This window comes from Triturus cristatus, chromosome 6, assembly GCF_964204655.1.
Source record: "Triturus cristatus chromosome 6, aTriCri1.1, whole genome shotgun sequence".
Classification (NCBI taxonomy): domain Eukaryota; kingdom Metazoa; phylum Chordata; class Amphibia; order Caudata; family Salamandridae; genus Triturus; species Triturus cristatus.
The window spans coordinates 151,009,191-151,024,494 of record NC_140589.1 but is presented as its reverse complement, the minus strand read 5'-3'; the positions used below and the strand labels follow the sequence as shown (position 1 = coordinate 151,024,494).

At 42.9% G+C, this 15,304-nt stretch overlaps 1 protein-coding gene across 1 annotated transcript in view; it reads right to left on the bottom strand.

Annotated features, from left to right (window-relative positions):
• The window catches only part of DNAH14 (dynein axonemal heavy chain 14), an 894,889-nt gene that overhangs the window by 55,605 nt on the left and 823,980 nt on the right, over positions 1–15,304 (bottom strand). Inside the window, exons 81-82 of the mRNA XM_085610384.1 lie at positions 5,843–6,039; positions 4,246–4,358 (exon numbers count right to left, since the gene is read on the bottom strand). Coding sequence (XP_085466510.1) covers positions 4,246–4,358; positions 5,843–6,039 — 310 coding nt within the window. The remainder of the gene's footprint in view (positions 1–4,245; positions 4,359–5,842; positions 6,040–15,304) is intronic.

Sequence of the window (15,304 nt, the reverse complement as noted above, 5' to 3'; positions counted from 1 at the left end):
GCAAAGTTTTTAACATCATTGCTAAACTAAAACCGTCCTCCCACACAAAAGACCCCCTCCCTTCCAATCTTGTCCAAGACCTAAAACACATCATAGCCCCATCTTGGACCCCAATCATTAACACGTCCCTTGCCACTGGATGTGTCCCTATCTCCCTTCAACTTGGACAAACCACTCCCATTATTAAAAACCCTAAGGCCGACCCCAATGACCTAAACAATCTCTGCCCCATCTCTAACTTCCCCCTTCTTTCCAAAGCCCTCGAAAAATGTCTCCTGCTCCAATTAGATAAACACATTGAAAATGTTAACTTACTGGACCCCCTACATCAGGCTTCAGGAAAGGATGCAGCACTGAAACTGCCATGCTTAACATTGTTGATGATATCCTCCACCCCCTTGACAATGGTGAGACCTGCCTACTTATCCTCCTTGATCTCTCCACAGCGTTTGATACAGTTAATCACTCTGCCCTACTTAATCTTCCCAGAGATCGCTTCGGCTTCAATGGTACTGCCCACAAATGGTTTGCCTCCTATCTCCAACACCGAACACAGCTAATCAAAATTAAAGACTGCTTATCAAACCCCACTCCGGTCTCCCTAGCAGTCCCCCAGGGTTCTATTCTCTCCTCCTCTCTCTTTAACCTCTTTATGGAACCTCTCACCTTCATTCTAAAACAAGCGGGAATCAACTACCACCTCTATGCCGATGATACCCAACTCTACTATAAGATCAAAACCCACACAGACATCCTACACCTTAACAACACCCTCACTAAGATTCAATCCTGGTTCCAACTAAATCATCTCAAACTCAACCCCAAAAATACTGAAATCATTCTCTTCTCCCCTAAAAACAACCCTCTCCCCATTCAAACCTGGTTATCCGATCTTAATGCTCTCAACTGTTCTCTCTCCTTGTTCAACTCAGTAAAATCCCTTGGTATCTCCATCAATAATAGCCTAACTCTCAATGTGCACATTAAAAACTTGGCTAATGGAGCCCTCTTCACTCTCCGTCATCTCAAGAAAATCAAGCCCTTTATCCCTACTGATGACTTTAAATTAGTAGTCCAATCACTGGTCCTTTCACAAATTGACTACGGCAAAGCCATCCTCACCGGAATCCCCAAGGTCCACCTAGCTCCACTCAAATCGGTGCTCAACCTTGCAGCCAGGCGCATCACCGACTGCAAACGCTTCGACCACATCTCCCCAGGCCTCAAAACCCTTAAATGGCTCCCCATCGAAGGAAGATCCGCCTTCAAAACTGCTTGCATTACACACACAGTCCTCCACCAAAATACACCGCCATACCACGCCAATAAACTCTGCAAAGCAGATAGCACACGACCCATGAGAAGCTCCAACTCTCTCCTTCTAGTCCCACCCTTGCTAAAAAAGAAATCCACACAATCCCGCTCCTTCTCCGGTAATGCCCCAAATATCTGGAATGCCCTCCCTAAAGACCTGCGATGCAACCCCTCCTACATCAGCTTTAAAAAAGACCTCAAAATGTACCTCCTCAACAAATATTGGGGGTCTTAACCAGCACCCTGAATTCGTCCTCCCCCCTCCACTTTTCTGGTCCTCCCTACCTTCTTACTGCCTCCCTCCCCTTCCTCTCTCTCTACATCACACTGGCTTGGCTCCCCCCCACTGCTCTCAACCGCTCCCTCTCCTAGTCCTCCCCATCCACTCCCGCCTCTCCTACCAAATTCTCCTCATCTGCTACTCTCCCCCTTTTTCACGTCTAAATTCCTTCTACCTGCTGCCCTTTATGCCTTTCACCATCCCATACCTTTATACAAAATCTGATCTTCCATTTCCATGTCATACATGTATATAGCTCTTGCTCTAGCTACCTGTTTTATTTTGATATGTATAAATCCAAGTTGTTTCTTTGTTTTTTTTGTTTATTTGTTGGGACTCCATGTTATTGTATTATTGTTTTATATTTTTACCATCCTCTTACTCATGTAAAGCGCTCTTATACCTCTGGGTCTAGCCAGCACTATATAAAGCCTCTAAAATAAACAAATAAATAAATAAATAAGTCACATAGGTTTTATATCCCTCACAGATTTCAAGACCAGACTTCCCATCCCCACGAGGTCAGAAAGAACAAGATGTGTTTTTTCAAGAACTGGTAATGGGCAATAACTGCAATGACTTAAATCTGAACAAGTGATTTTCAAATGCAATACTGATAGTTAAGGGAAATGAGCCACAGTGATCTCCAGATATTTAGACACCCGAGTTCTTACCTTCGAGATTTAACTCCGAAGGCCCAATGGCAAGCTTTAACTCATGGGCCATGTAATTAAGTGACCCCTCACGAGCGCTAATTGTTATATTCATAATATTTTGTCCTATGAACTTAATGTTTTCAACAATATTTCATTTTTTTTTTCTTAAATCATACTACATATTTTTAATGTCCTTCTGATGGTAGTTAATGGTAGTTCAATTAACGTGAAAAATATATATATTTTAAATGAAGAGGTGTTAGAGAGAGAAAACACATACATGCCAAAGGAGAGCTGAAAAAAAAGTTATTCCCTGATTGCAAGCAGTGGAAGGATAGACGCCATCCTATTAATAGAGTAAAGAGCAGTGCTCTAGGTGAGGAACAAACATAGGACTGGAAGGAGAAACATGGAATAAGAAGCAAGCATATGGGATTGACATGAAAGGCAACCAATATTAAGAAATGGGCTGTTACAAGCCCACTGTAGGTACTGCTATTGTTCACAATAGATCGTTTGACAAAAGACACTAAGCGACACCTGAAAACGCCCTCTAACGTTCACAGGGCGATGCCATGGTTGTAGTATGGATAAATACAGGAGCTTGGGTCAAGCATTAAATTATAAGTCATAATAAACTTAGTAATGCTTAAATGATAGTGACAGGATCACCAATAGGCCTATGAACTGTAGGTTGTTAAATAAAAATGGCCCAATGACAAGTTGGCAACTCAATCTTAATAGCAAAGGGTTGCTTGTGGATGTGTGGTATGGATAGATCATCACTGACACTTACTTTTTCTAGTGATCAATTTTAGTCTATGATACTCTTGTATATAGTGCCATAAATGACCAGTTTTGATTTTAATACTCCAAGGGCTAGTAACTCACCACCAACTGAACCCATTGTGGACGCCTTGGCAATAATTTAATCTTTAATATAAAGATTTCAAAACAATAGTGACAAATTCAAAGAGAAGTTGTAGAGCTGGTGGGAAAATGCACCACCACAGAAAACATGTGCATAGGTTCCAAAAGACTCGAAATAATTAAAAGAAAATGTTAATTTGTGTATAGTTAACTGAAGATTTCCTTAAGCAATTCATATCCTGCAAGATGCTGAATACGTTGGCAAAAACAAGAAATCCCTTGTAATTTACAGAGTATTTGGAAAATCTGGTTCAGTATGAACAAAAGTCATGGGATTTTCAACTACTGCAGAAGGTGTTGACCCAACAGGCTTTATTCGTCAATGAATGTCCAGTGTTTTAGGTCTTGCTATAGATCAGGATCTCCTCTACACTGACGAGTGCTAGCCAAGCAAAAGAAGGGGTGGGGGGTACAGATTCCAATATTGAGAGTCACATACGCAAGAGGTACTGAGTGAATCATATCAGTGGTGAATGAAAAAAGTCTAGTGGATCATTACCAGAAGAAAATATATATCTTCGAAGACTATGCCTCAGATATGAGGAGGAGGAGGAGAATACATTGGTGGTGGGACTGTGAACTTGGGGGATATGGAGCATTGCTTCTGGGACCATGAAACAGCTGAAGCACTGATGGAGCCTATCCGAGAGGAGGGCTAGTGTGGTAAATGAAAATGTATGGATTCAAAGTGACTTCAAGTGATTCAGGAATCCAAATATTGTATTTGGATAGAGGCAGGACAACTGGTTAGTGTTGTGTTTGTTAGGCCACAGAAAAGTACATACTAGTAATAGGTAGGGAAAAGGTTAATGTAACCTGAGAAGATGTTTCTTCACTGAAACACTATAAAATGTAATCCCAAGTATTCCACAGTAAGGATCTTGTGAGAACCTATAATGTTCAAGGTTAGAAATGTTTGTCTTTGAGTCGTTGCTTGGGGTATTCCACTTTTGCTCATTTGGTATTGAGAATAATTCAAAAATCAGTAAAGCAAAAGTTTAACAAGCATCTCACGACTTATTATCAACAGGCTTTACCAAACGCAACCATTATTGCAACTGTTACCTCAGCTTTATAGAGTTGATAACTCGTTTGGCCCATGTGGAAAAGAAGTCCACCCGCTGGATTAGGTCTTCAACCCAGGAACCCAGTGACTTGCAGGACTCATAGGAATGTTGCTGTTGCAAACAAAAGAGACAGGTGCAATGAATATTTTTGATAAATAATACATCAACTAAATATCTATTATTAGTAAAGGGACATGCATTAATCAGTTGTCACAGCATAAATTTACAAGTGATCAAACAGCAGTGTATTAATTTAACATTAGAATTTAATATCTAGCAGTAAGATGAGCTAAAATATTTGTAGGTTTGCCCAAATTATTTAATAAAATGAAAATGTTTTCAACAATGTACTGCAAATTAAACCGTTTCTCAGGTAACTTCCTTTAATTCTTCTTGTAGCTCCTTGAGAGGGTCATCTTCAATCACCAGATAGTGCTCCTCCTACAATGTATGTCTCTACCTGCCATGATCGAACCGTGATCCCCAGATTCCAGAGTCAGTCGCCCTGGCCGCGGCGCCACACCCCTTCCCCTCTTCACCATTCTGTTCAGCATATTCTTGTTTTTCTGAGAGAATTCGTTTTACCCCCATAAATTGGCCAATTGGTAGAGGCCAACTGAAATCTTGAGATTTTATAAATCATTTCTATTAGTTGGTTTATTACAGAAATTCACCTTGATATCTCTGCTGTGTACTTCTATATTTACTTTCAAGAACAGATTTTGTTTTAATGTTGTGTATCAACTGCACCCTCTCATGTTATGTTTACAGTTCTTCTATCTTCTTGTGAGGTTCTTCTGTGGATCTTCTCCACATAACCCAAATAAATACTATGAACTTTTGGTTCAAATTTAAAATAGAAAATATATTTCAGAACTAAGGGTGTGTGATAATTAATAATTTACTAGAGTGGAATTTTTTGTCAAGAAGAACTTCTGCTTGCCTTCTGATGCTTCTTCCTTTGTCTAGCGTGGAAATCTTTAGTTTGCCCGAAGCAACTCTGCACCTCCAGACTACCCGACAATCATTTGAGCTCAATGGACGACCTCAGCGTGAGACAGTGGTGGGCTGCCACAAATTTGACTTTCTCTAACACCAATAAATGCAAATATCTGCTGTGCTCATTGAGCCTGCGCACTAATGAGAGAGACGGGGTTCCCAAGAGGTGGACCGTGAATGTGTAATTGAGCACATGGTAGCTAGGCCTTGAGGGACACATTTTTCTTCACACCACCTGTTAATATTTAGTCCATTTGATGTTGCTGTGATTTCTGACCAGTTATTACGGTAGTCCAGTACTGATTTAACTAGTTAGCTGCCTGATTCACAGACATGTGTGGCCCACATTGAATGCTGTGTTCTCATGGGTCATGGGCTGTTGCCCCCTTCCACCATACCTCAAAATACTGATTTCTAGATAGCCTGCACGGCCCCTCATTTAGGGAGCTATACAGACCCTGCATTGCCACAAGCATTGGAAATTGGCATGACATAAACATCTAGGTCTCTAGAGTAAAGCAATGCAAACAAAATCAATACCTGCACAAAGAACAAAATAAGGTCTAAAGATTATTTCATATCTAGAAATAGTTTACCTGCCAAAATGGTGGAACCTTCAAATTGACTAGCGAATTATAGACTTCTTCCAAGCCCTTGGTCAGAAGGATCTCCCCACGTATGGCCTGCTGCAGGGAGCGCAAAGACTGATGCACCACAGACAGCAACTGATTAAATCGGTCAATCTCTTGACGTAGGACAGTTATCAATGCTGAGTTTATAAGGGAATCATTGCCTGAAAAGGAACAGATAAATGGCAAAATAATTTTTTTTTAAAAAGCAATAGGGTTTAATATCTGCGTCAGAACAGTAAATAACGAACAGTAAATAACCTGCTTTTAGTTGGGATTGAGTTTCACATTCGGCATTTGAAGTCTAAATTGGTGTGATGGATTATGTTGGGAATTTGTTAAGGATAATATCTTGTTTTTGGGGATGGTGCAATGCGTATGTGTAAACTGGATGGCTGCATGTCGCCCAATGTAGGGTGGCATGCATGAATGCTATCTCATCTGCTACTGCCAGGTCAGGAAGAGGGAGAGGATCAGAACAGGGCCTGCCTCTAGATTAATCAGAGTCGGTGATGTGAAATACCTGGCTGAACTAACGACCTGGCCTTTCACCTTAAACCTTTGCCATTTTATCCTGGACTCTCCCACTTAACATTTCTTCCATTATTTTCCACCCAGTTTCAGTCCAGTGTACCAATATCCACTAGAAGGATGCCATAGCAATGGTGCCTTAGGCTCTAATGTAAGGAAGGGAAAGAGACAATTGCTTTATGTTTGGTAATAAAAGACATCCGTAATATGCTGAAGCAATAGCTTTACCCAACCATTGTTACTCACAGCTACGGTCCAAGTAAATATTAATAAATTCCTAAAACACACTATTGTTGGGAATTAACTTCTAAACCTCATTCTCCGAACCAAATCTCGGGTTAAGTTTAACATATCTTTGCATTAAGAGTGTGTGTTCCTGGACCTCATCACTATTGAAAACACTTAATTGGCTGTATTGATATTACCTATTCCTTTTCCATTTAACTAATACATTTTAAGTACTTCAAAGTTCCATCTAGTCCATATAATTTTTCTGTCATTATTTTCAACTTCAACTATTAATATAAATGAACAATATCTGCATGATTAAGAACTGAATCCTAAGTCGTAATTTAGTCTAGTCATCTTATGGTAAATCCATTCCGCTTTTCATCATATCCACTATAAATTTGTGTCTGAGGCAGGTTTACACATAATTTATTAAAGTGGAAATTCTTTGCAAGTTACTATGTACAGCACTTCTATTCTGCACTCCATTTGTCTGGTCTTGGCTTTGATAAAAAAGTGGTAATTAGTATGCAAGACCCTTCCAGTGGGTGCATTAGTCCACTAAGGATACCTGCAGATTGGCAACAAAGTACTAAGAGAAGAGGCCTCCTCAAAGGGTGACTGTGTTAGGTCTTGAGTTCCCCCAGGAGTCGACTGCAGGCCTGGAGCTTAGTTGATAAAGCACTGCCATAGCGTTATAGCCATGATATCTCGCCAAAAATAATAAACAACGTGCTGCCCTGCTCAAAGAGGACTTCTTCACACCGAGACTCACATTTTTGGATTGCCCGTGGTGATGATGTGGATCAACCAGAAAGTTCGGGAACTGCACTTACTCAAGGCTTAACTCAAGATTATGGCAACTTTAAAACCTTAAGAGACTTGCAAGGTATGAAACACACCGTTTACACCAGAAACTGACCTCTCGGGCAACTACAATGGAAGACATTATAAGCATATTTGTGGTAGAATGAGAAGTTGACTCTTTGAACCAGCTGGTGTCTACAATGGAAACGGCACTGTCAGAACACAGTGAAATAAACCAACAACACCGAGAGTCAACAGCAACTGCCGACATCAGAATCCACCCTTACATTCCACACTCCCTACAATTCAGAGTTGAAGACACATGCTGAAATGCATAGTACAAACCCCACGTATCCCCTTCCCTTACAACGCAAAAAGATAAAGCAATAACAAAATACAACTAACACTGTTAATAGAATTGAAGAACACCACCGGGAAAAACCTGCAAAAGAAAATGACACTGAACAAACAGAAATCTAATGTATGATATACACTATGACAAACAGAAAACAAACTATGAAGTTATATGATATAGTATTTCAACATGAAAGATCCAAATGAATGCATAGAGACCATCCTTACATGTAAACCCGGTTCCTATTTAAACATGACAAATTCATTATATCTTTTTGGCACACATTTCCTTCTTGCAGAGGTGAAGTAACTTTCTTCAATGCTCATATTATGCTAAGGCTTTTTCGACAAATCAGCACCCCTTTTTTCACAGACAAAACCAGCCTTTGGACCTGGAACCACGAGAACCATTCTCTTGTTCCACACCTTGCCATACTCCAAGACCACCACATGATCCTTTACCTCTCTCACTAACATGGGAGATGAAAATAAATCTATAGTGGTCTTTCCTCACATGCCAAAGAATAAGAACTCTCACCAATTCGCTGACACACACTTCAACCTCTCAGTTGTGACATACATCACTCTTAGCGCTATACTTTTCCTGAACATGCCTACACACATCCAACACACATCTCACCTTCTCGATGTCAAGGGTTTTTCTCCCTATCCACTCTCTGTTCAACCGGGTACATGCAACTCTGCCTCTAAGTAAGAAAATGGAGGCATCCCTGTACTAATATGGGTAATTGTTCCTATGGCCCATAACATACACTGGATAACTTTCTCCCAATCCAGCACATTGATTAATGCTAGCTGAAGTTGATCGTTGATTACATGATTCACTTTCTCCACAGGCCGTTACAGTGGGGGTGATATAAAGCTGGTCTCACATGTTTGAAGTCTTTGGAATTGAGGAACTCACTCATTTCTTTGGACAATAACTGGACGCCATTGCCACTAATTCCTAAGGCAACCCTTCTCTGATAAACACCTCCTGAAAGAACTTAACAATCACTCTTGCATTGACACAACTAACAAATTTCACCTCAAAACATTTGGACATGTCGTCCACCAATACAAGAGGATACTTGGGCGAACTCCGTAGAATCCCAAAAGGTCCAGATATGTTAAAAGCTAGCTTATGCCATGGCACACCATTACTGTCTACAGCCATAACAGGTGATGGCACGGTAACTTGTGTCTTGTCTCTTAAAACACACGCACTGGACTCCCTCATATAGCGTTCCACAGCCCTGTCTACGCCCGGTCACCAAACATCCTCTCCGACTATACGCTTCATTGCCCGCATGCCAATTTGCCCTTCATGAGCAAATTCCAGAATTTTAGATCTCATGTCTTTGGGCACTACCAACCGCTCACATCTCAATAAAACTCCCCCAACAAGTGTCAACTTATTACCAGAGCTTCAAAATGGTATCATTGCCTCCTCCAAGTCACGTGGACACAGCCACTAACCTTTGACACACTTGACTACCTTCTGCAATACCTCATAATCACTAGCAGCAGTGTGCCACTCCTCTTCAGATAACATCCAATCAGTGATGGTACTCACAGAACCCACAAACTCCAAATCATCCTCGTTGTCCATGTCTTATCAGCCTCCTCTTTCACCTGCAGGCGCGTCAAAAAATCGGCTGAACAATTGTGGACTTCAGGAACAAAGTGCAACTTTTAATGATACTCCTGCATACGGTACTGTCACTTCGCAATAAGCGGAGTTGCTCTACCTCCATTGCCAGTATTGAATAGCTCCACTAGTGCCTTGTGATCGGTGCAGAGAATTAATTGATTGCCCAACACAAAATGTCTAAAGTAATGAACCTCCCACCATAAGCCCAAGGCCTCCTTTTCAATGGTGGAATAAGTAGATTCAGCCCCATGAAGTGCCCTGGATGTGAAAACAATACATTCTTCCTTGCCTTTACCTCTTTTCTGCATCAAGATCACACCCAACCCATATTTACTGGCATCAGTAGTGATGATACACATATTATGGGTGTCAAAAGGCTTGAGGGACTGGGCAGAGACAATTTCCTTTTTTATTAGGCCAAAATCACTCTGACACTTGGCACTCAATTAATATTTAACTCCTTTTTTCAACAGTTCATTCAAACATACAGTTTTGCTAGAAAGATAACCTCAGTCTCTGAAACACAGACGATGCTGAAGCCAATGCAAATGGCATCCGTCTGTAACGGAAGGCTCCTTCAGGGGTTATGAAGGAAGTCAGATGCCTCGACTCCTTGCATAACTCTACTTGGAGGTAATCCGACGACATGTCTAGTGTCATAGATATTACGGCACCCTTCAGTGTTTAATGTGTAAAAAAGTAAGTGCCAGGGCTCTCGACAGGAGGCCACAGCAGCGTGCACCACACATTGTCCCTGCCAACGCTGCAAATGATAATAACAACACAACTACTAACCATCACACTCCTACAAGTGTGACAATTCAGACTATTTCAAGTCCCCAAAGCTATAAGGATGGCTCAGGCAGAAGGTAATAGTAATTTTAAATGTATATTGAATAAATAGTTAAATGTTTTTGTGGTCATCTCTAAATTTACCAGACAGCACCCTTGTGGCAGACAGTCACAAGCGCCAGTGTTGACAATGAAGTGCCGGTGGGGAGCACCAGAAACCACAGGTTCAAATTAAGCCCTGGCACCCTTCATTGTGGACAACAATTTATTGATATTCCAGAGTGGATGGCGATCGACCCAGATATTGGAATTCATGTAGTGCAAGTCAACACATAATCTTAACGTCTTGTCAGATTTGCTTACTAAAATTACAGAGGCCAACCGCTCCGACCCTTCAATTGGTTCAATGATGCCTAATTTGCATAACTTTTCGAATTCAGACTTGAGCTCATTCCTTAGACTGAGAGGAATGTGCCCCACCTTATGTATTTTATGCACTGCATTTTCCTTTAGAACAATGCGGTACTTGAATCCTTTAAGTTTTCCAATAGTATTTGTAAAGACACCAGGATACTTAGCTACCCACCTACACTCATCCAAATTGCACACCACATTGTTGCGTATTTCCAACAAACGTTGTCTGGACAGAACTAATTCTGGATGATTGGGACCAAAATTCACCTGCCCATTCATTCCCAACAAATTTGAACCACCTTTGGCCACGAATATTGTGCCACTGGACGTTTTGTTGTCAAACCCCAAATGAGCTTCAAATTGAACCAACACTTCCACTTTTTTACCACCCTACGCAAAACCTTTTACATGCGACTCACTTAAACATGGAATACTCAATCTGGCGAAGTTAGTCTTACCAATCAATAAAAATGGCATACCCGAATCAGCCATCACTGTTACTTTGAGATTGTTTATTGTGATGTCACAGATTGGAGACTTCCTTTTATCCACACTATGCATGGCTGATACTACACTTTTCTCACAGAGTGATAAAGACAACATTAATATCATACTCTCGTCCTCAGACGAGCCATCTTCAATGAATTTAACAATAGTGTCACTGTCCCTTTTGACCTTTGTATGATTTACACGCTCTTGCAAAATGACCTCGTTTTTATGCACTTAAAACACATTACATTTGCAGCTGGACAATGATTAGCAGCGCTAACATGCATTCTGCTTCCACATCTGAAACACAACACATCAACACGTTCACTATATGTTTTGACATTTACCCGGGCATTGCTCACACTGGTTTTAACAGGAATCTTAAAATTTCTTTATGTGCATGTTTGGTCATCAAATTAGGCTCATATGATGCACTTCAACCAATCTCTTTCAAACAATGTTGGGGGTTCTCAATACTTCTTGCAATAGTTAACGCCTCTTCAGACTTGGATCTTCAGTTGACAACAATCTTTCTTGTATTTTTTTACTGTTAGTTTGTTCGATTAACGGATCCCTTATAATTTCATCTTTAAGATCACAATATTTGCACATTATGGTCAATGTGCATAATGCAGTTACAAAATCGTCAATGGGTTCTCCAGGCGCTTGGCAACGCTGCAAGAATTTGTGCCGTTCTAACACTACATTCTTCTTGGGATTAAACCTCTTATGCAACAAATTACTATGGAGGAGTACTCATCAACTACTTCGGTATCACCGTGTTCACCAGAGCTGACACGCACCATGACAGTTTCTAAGGGTAGTATTTTTAGAACGCTCCTACCTTCAGCACCTAAGTTATATATCAATAAAGCTTTCTTTTTCTTTGATGTAAATGTGTCACCGCCAATGGCTAATAAGCCTCAAATGCCTCCTGCCATCATTCCAAACTCATGCGAGGCGTACCTAGTTCCATTAGAAATGAGGGGGTGGAGACGTTTTTTCCATGACCGTACACAAAACTGAGTTGCTGCCTGATGATGTTAAAAATACGGTGACACTATACAAAATGACAGGAAACTGAAATTGAAGAAATACCTCCAGTGTGTCTTGTCACTGTTCACTCAGAAAGAGCCTGTCAGAAAGAGCAGTCGATAGGCAGGGAGAGGTACTAAGCAGAGCACTTGAAACCGAGGTGTGCCTGTCATCGTACATGGCTAATGAGAGGCTGATGTGAGAGCGCGGAAGATCGCACTCAGATGTGGCAGCATGAACATAGGGAACCTTACACAAAGGCTCCTGATCCAAAATGGCACCACCACATCGAGCACGATGCAGTCACACACGTGGCGTGAAGACGCCTGCTGTTAGCAGGGAACATCACCCTGGACAAACCATAAGGTCAACTACTTCACCTGAAAGACCATGACTGTTGGACTTGGCCTCTTTTGGCAGGTTCACCCCTAAACTTTTTGCCTTTCCTGTGACCTGGTATTGGTGGTCCAGTGTAAAGTGCGTGCACTCTCTGAGTGCGTGTGGTGAGCTTGGCCTGCCCTCCCATAGGAATGCATGGGGGATAAGTGTATCCATGGTAATTCCTGGTATGAGAGGAGTGCAGGGTCGAGTTTAGTATGTATGAACTCGTGAGGATAACTGCTGCGCAATGGCGTTCACAGATTTATGGTGACTGGTGGAGAAATGCCCCTTTTAGAAGTTGGCATTTCTGTGTGCTCTGTGTCTGCCTGCCTGATGTGAATTGCATGTCTGGCTTGTGAGTGACAGGAGCTGAGGGGCGTGGGTCGCTCCAGGAGACAGGGTGAGTCAGCCCAGTGATGAATAGGGAGATCTGCATGCAGATGGGAGGGAGGAGTTGCACCTGGGACCTGAATAGGGGTGTGCCTCCCTCCACAATGATGGCTCCGCCCCCTGTGGTGTGTCTGACCACTGAGCCCCCACCTGACAAAGGGGAGAGGAGCTGGGCAAAACAAAGTGCTCCAAATCCCCCCTAAACCAGTTCTGACTGGAATCACCATGTCCTGCACTTTTACACAAAGGAAAATGTAGTATAAATATAGGGGCTGTGACCCCATGAAAGTGTTCCGTTCTGGAGTGCTGTTCTTGCCAGGGTGTGCTGCTGCTGGGGCCCAGGGGGGGCTACCATGAGGGCTTGCCTCCCTGGGCCCTGCATTGCCCTTTTCATCTCTGAGAACATTTTGCTGGGGCTTATTCTTTTTTCAGGACCCAGGACCTTTTGCTGTCTTCTGCGCCCTGTGAGTGCTTTATCCTAACTTTCCCCCAAAGGAGAGGGAGAGTCTGGGGGCTGCGCAGCGCTGAGCTGCAGCCCTTGGTGGGAGAATCCCCATCGTAGGGATTCCCCCATTATGCCTTAATCATGGGTGCTCACCCCGCTTATTGTTTACATCGTGGGTGATCACCCCACATGGCCGCTTTATATTTGTTTTGATATGCGGGTGCCCACCCCGTGTTCTCTGCCTTCGTGGGAGCCCACCCCGCGTTCTACTTTTGGGAATCACCGCTGCGGCCCAGGCGAAAAGCGGAAGTCAGGCGAAGTTGCCTGGCATTGGGCGGGACACGTACAGGAAGTCCCGCCCGCCGCCGCCGTGAAAGCCATCTGGAGCCTCGCGGCTCCACAGTGAAGTCCCGGGTCCCAGGAGGGGGCACGGGTGAAGTGGAGAATGAGGCCGGATCAGGCAGCGACCATGCCACACTCCAGGCGGGGTTCCCGTGTTGAAGAAGGAGCCCTGCGTGCAGCAACATGAGACCGGGTGACGAGCAGAGTCCCGGGCGAGACAGAGGAGCCTGCAGCCACAGAGGCCTGGTGAGTGGGGCAGATTGGGAGGCAGACTTTGGTAAAGTTAGGAGTCCCCGTGGGGGCTCAATGCGCACCTTGTGGTGCCTACCTACAACTGCTCCATTTTGCTAGAGGGCAGCTGCAACGCTTTAAGGGCCTGATTGCGTTTAAGCGCCAGTGCGCTCCACGATGGGGGCCAAGTTATTGAGAAGGCCGATGGGGGCCAGAGGGCACCATATGCCAGGCCCCTCTTTTGATTTACAGCTGCCCTGCTTGATAGAGGGCAGCTGCAACGTACCAGCGCGAGCAGCTGCAACACTTTTGCACATTCGTAGTAGGGGCACATTGAGAGCCCAGGCCTTCATTTGATTTCCACAGCTGCCCAGCAATTAGTAGACAGCTGCAACGTTTAGGCCATTTATTCCTTGGGGGCAGTTCTGATGGTGTTATGAGTGAGATGCACTCCTTTGCCCCATACTTTCACAGCTGCGCAGCACTTAGTGCCAGCTGCAACGTTTAGTTCTGCGCAATAGCGCACTCTTGACTTCTGCTGCTTTGGCAGCGCGCCCTGACTTTTGGACATAGGCATTTGAGCCCCTTTGAGATGGCCCGTTGGCCAGGGGGACTATTAGGTTTATAGGACGTCAGGCCCTGTGGTGATTATGTGTTGCTAGGAAATGTAATTTATATACTATGATTGACGCACCCTTATTTATGCCTCTAAATGTGTTTTTATGATTATGAGGTTTTGCATACTGTGTTCATGTTTGAGGTATCCTCTACTGTGGTTCAGGTATGAGGTTATTTGCATACTGTGGTTTATGCATGTGAGATTATTCTCTACTGTGGTTTAGGTGTGAGTTAGTCCCTACTGCGGTTTATGTTATTAAGAGTATTTCCTAATGTGAGTTATGCTTAGGAGGTTATGGTCTAATATGTTTAGGCTTATGAGGTGGGCGCAGAATATATTTCTATCCTAATGTGATACTGTGCATGATATGATTTATGTTACAGGATGATGCCGAGTCTAGTGTTGCCAGTAATTACTGGTTATTTTCTACGTTTAGTATATGTCTACATTTATTATCTTTACTAAGTGATGATTCTGACAGTGGCCCAAGTGGCCCTGTCATGTGTATATAATCCCCTGTGTGAGAAATTGGCCTGGCATATGCGGGTCACTAGTTATAGTGGCCACCTTGCACCAGTCCAATTCGACTCTTATGGTAGATAGGTTTAAGACAACCTTTTAAAGAAAGCTATCCTAGTGGTAGCTGTGGAGAGCAGCCTTCAGGCTAAGTCTCTGAGGAATGTAAAGCAGCTTGTTTTACCTTATAATCTCTTGAAT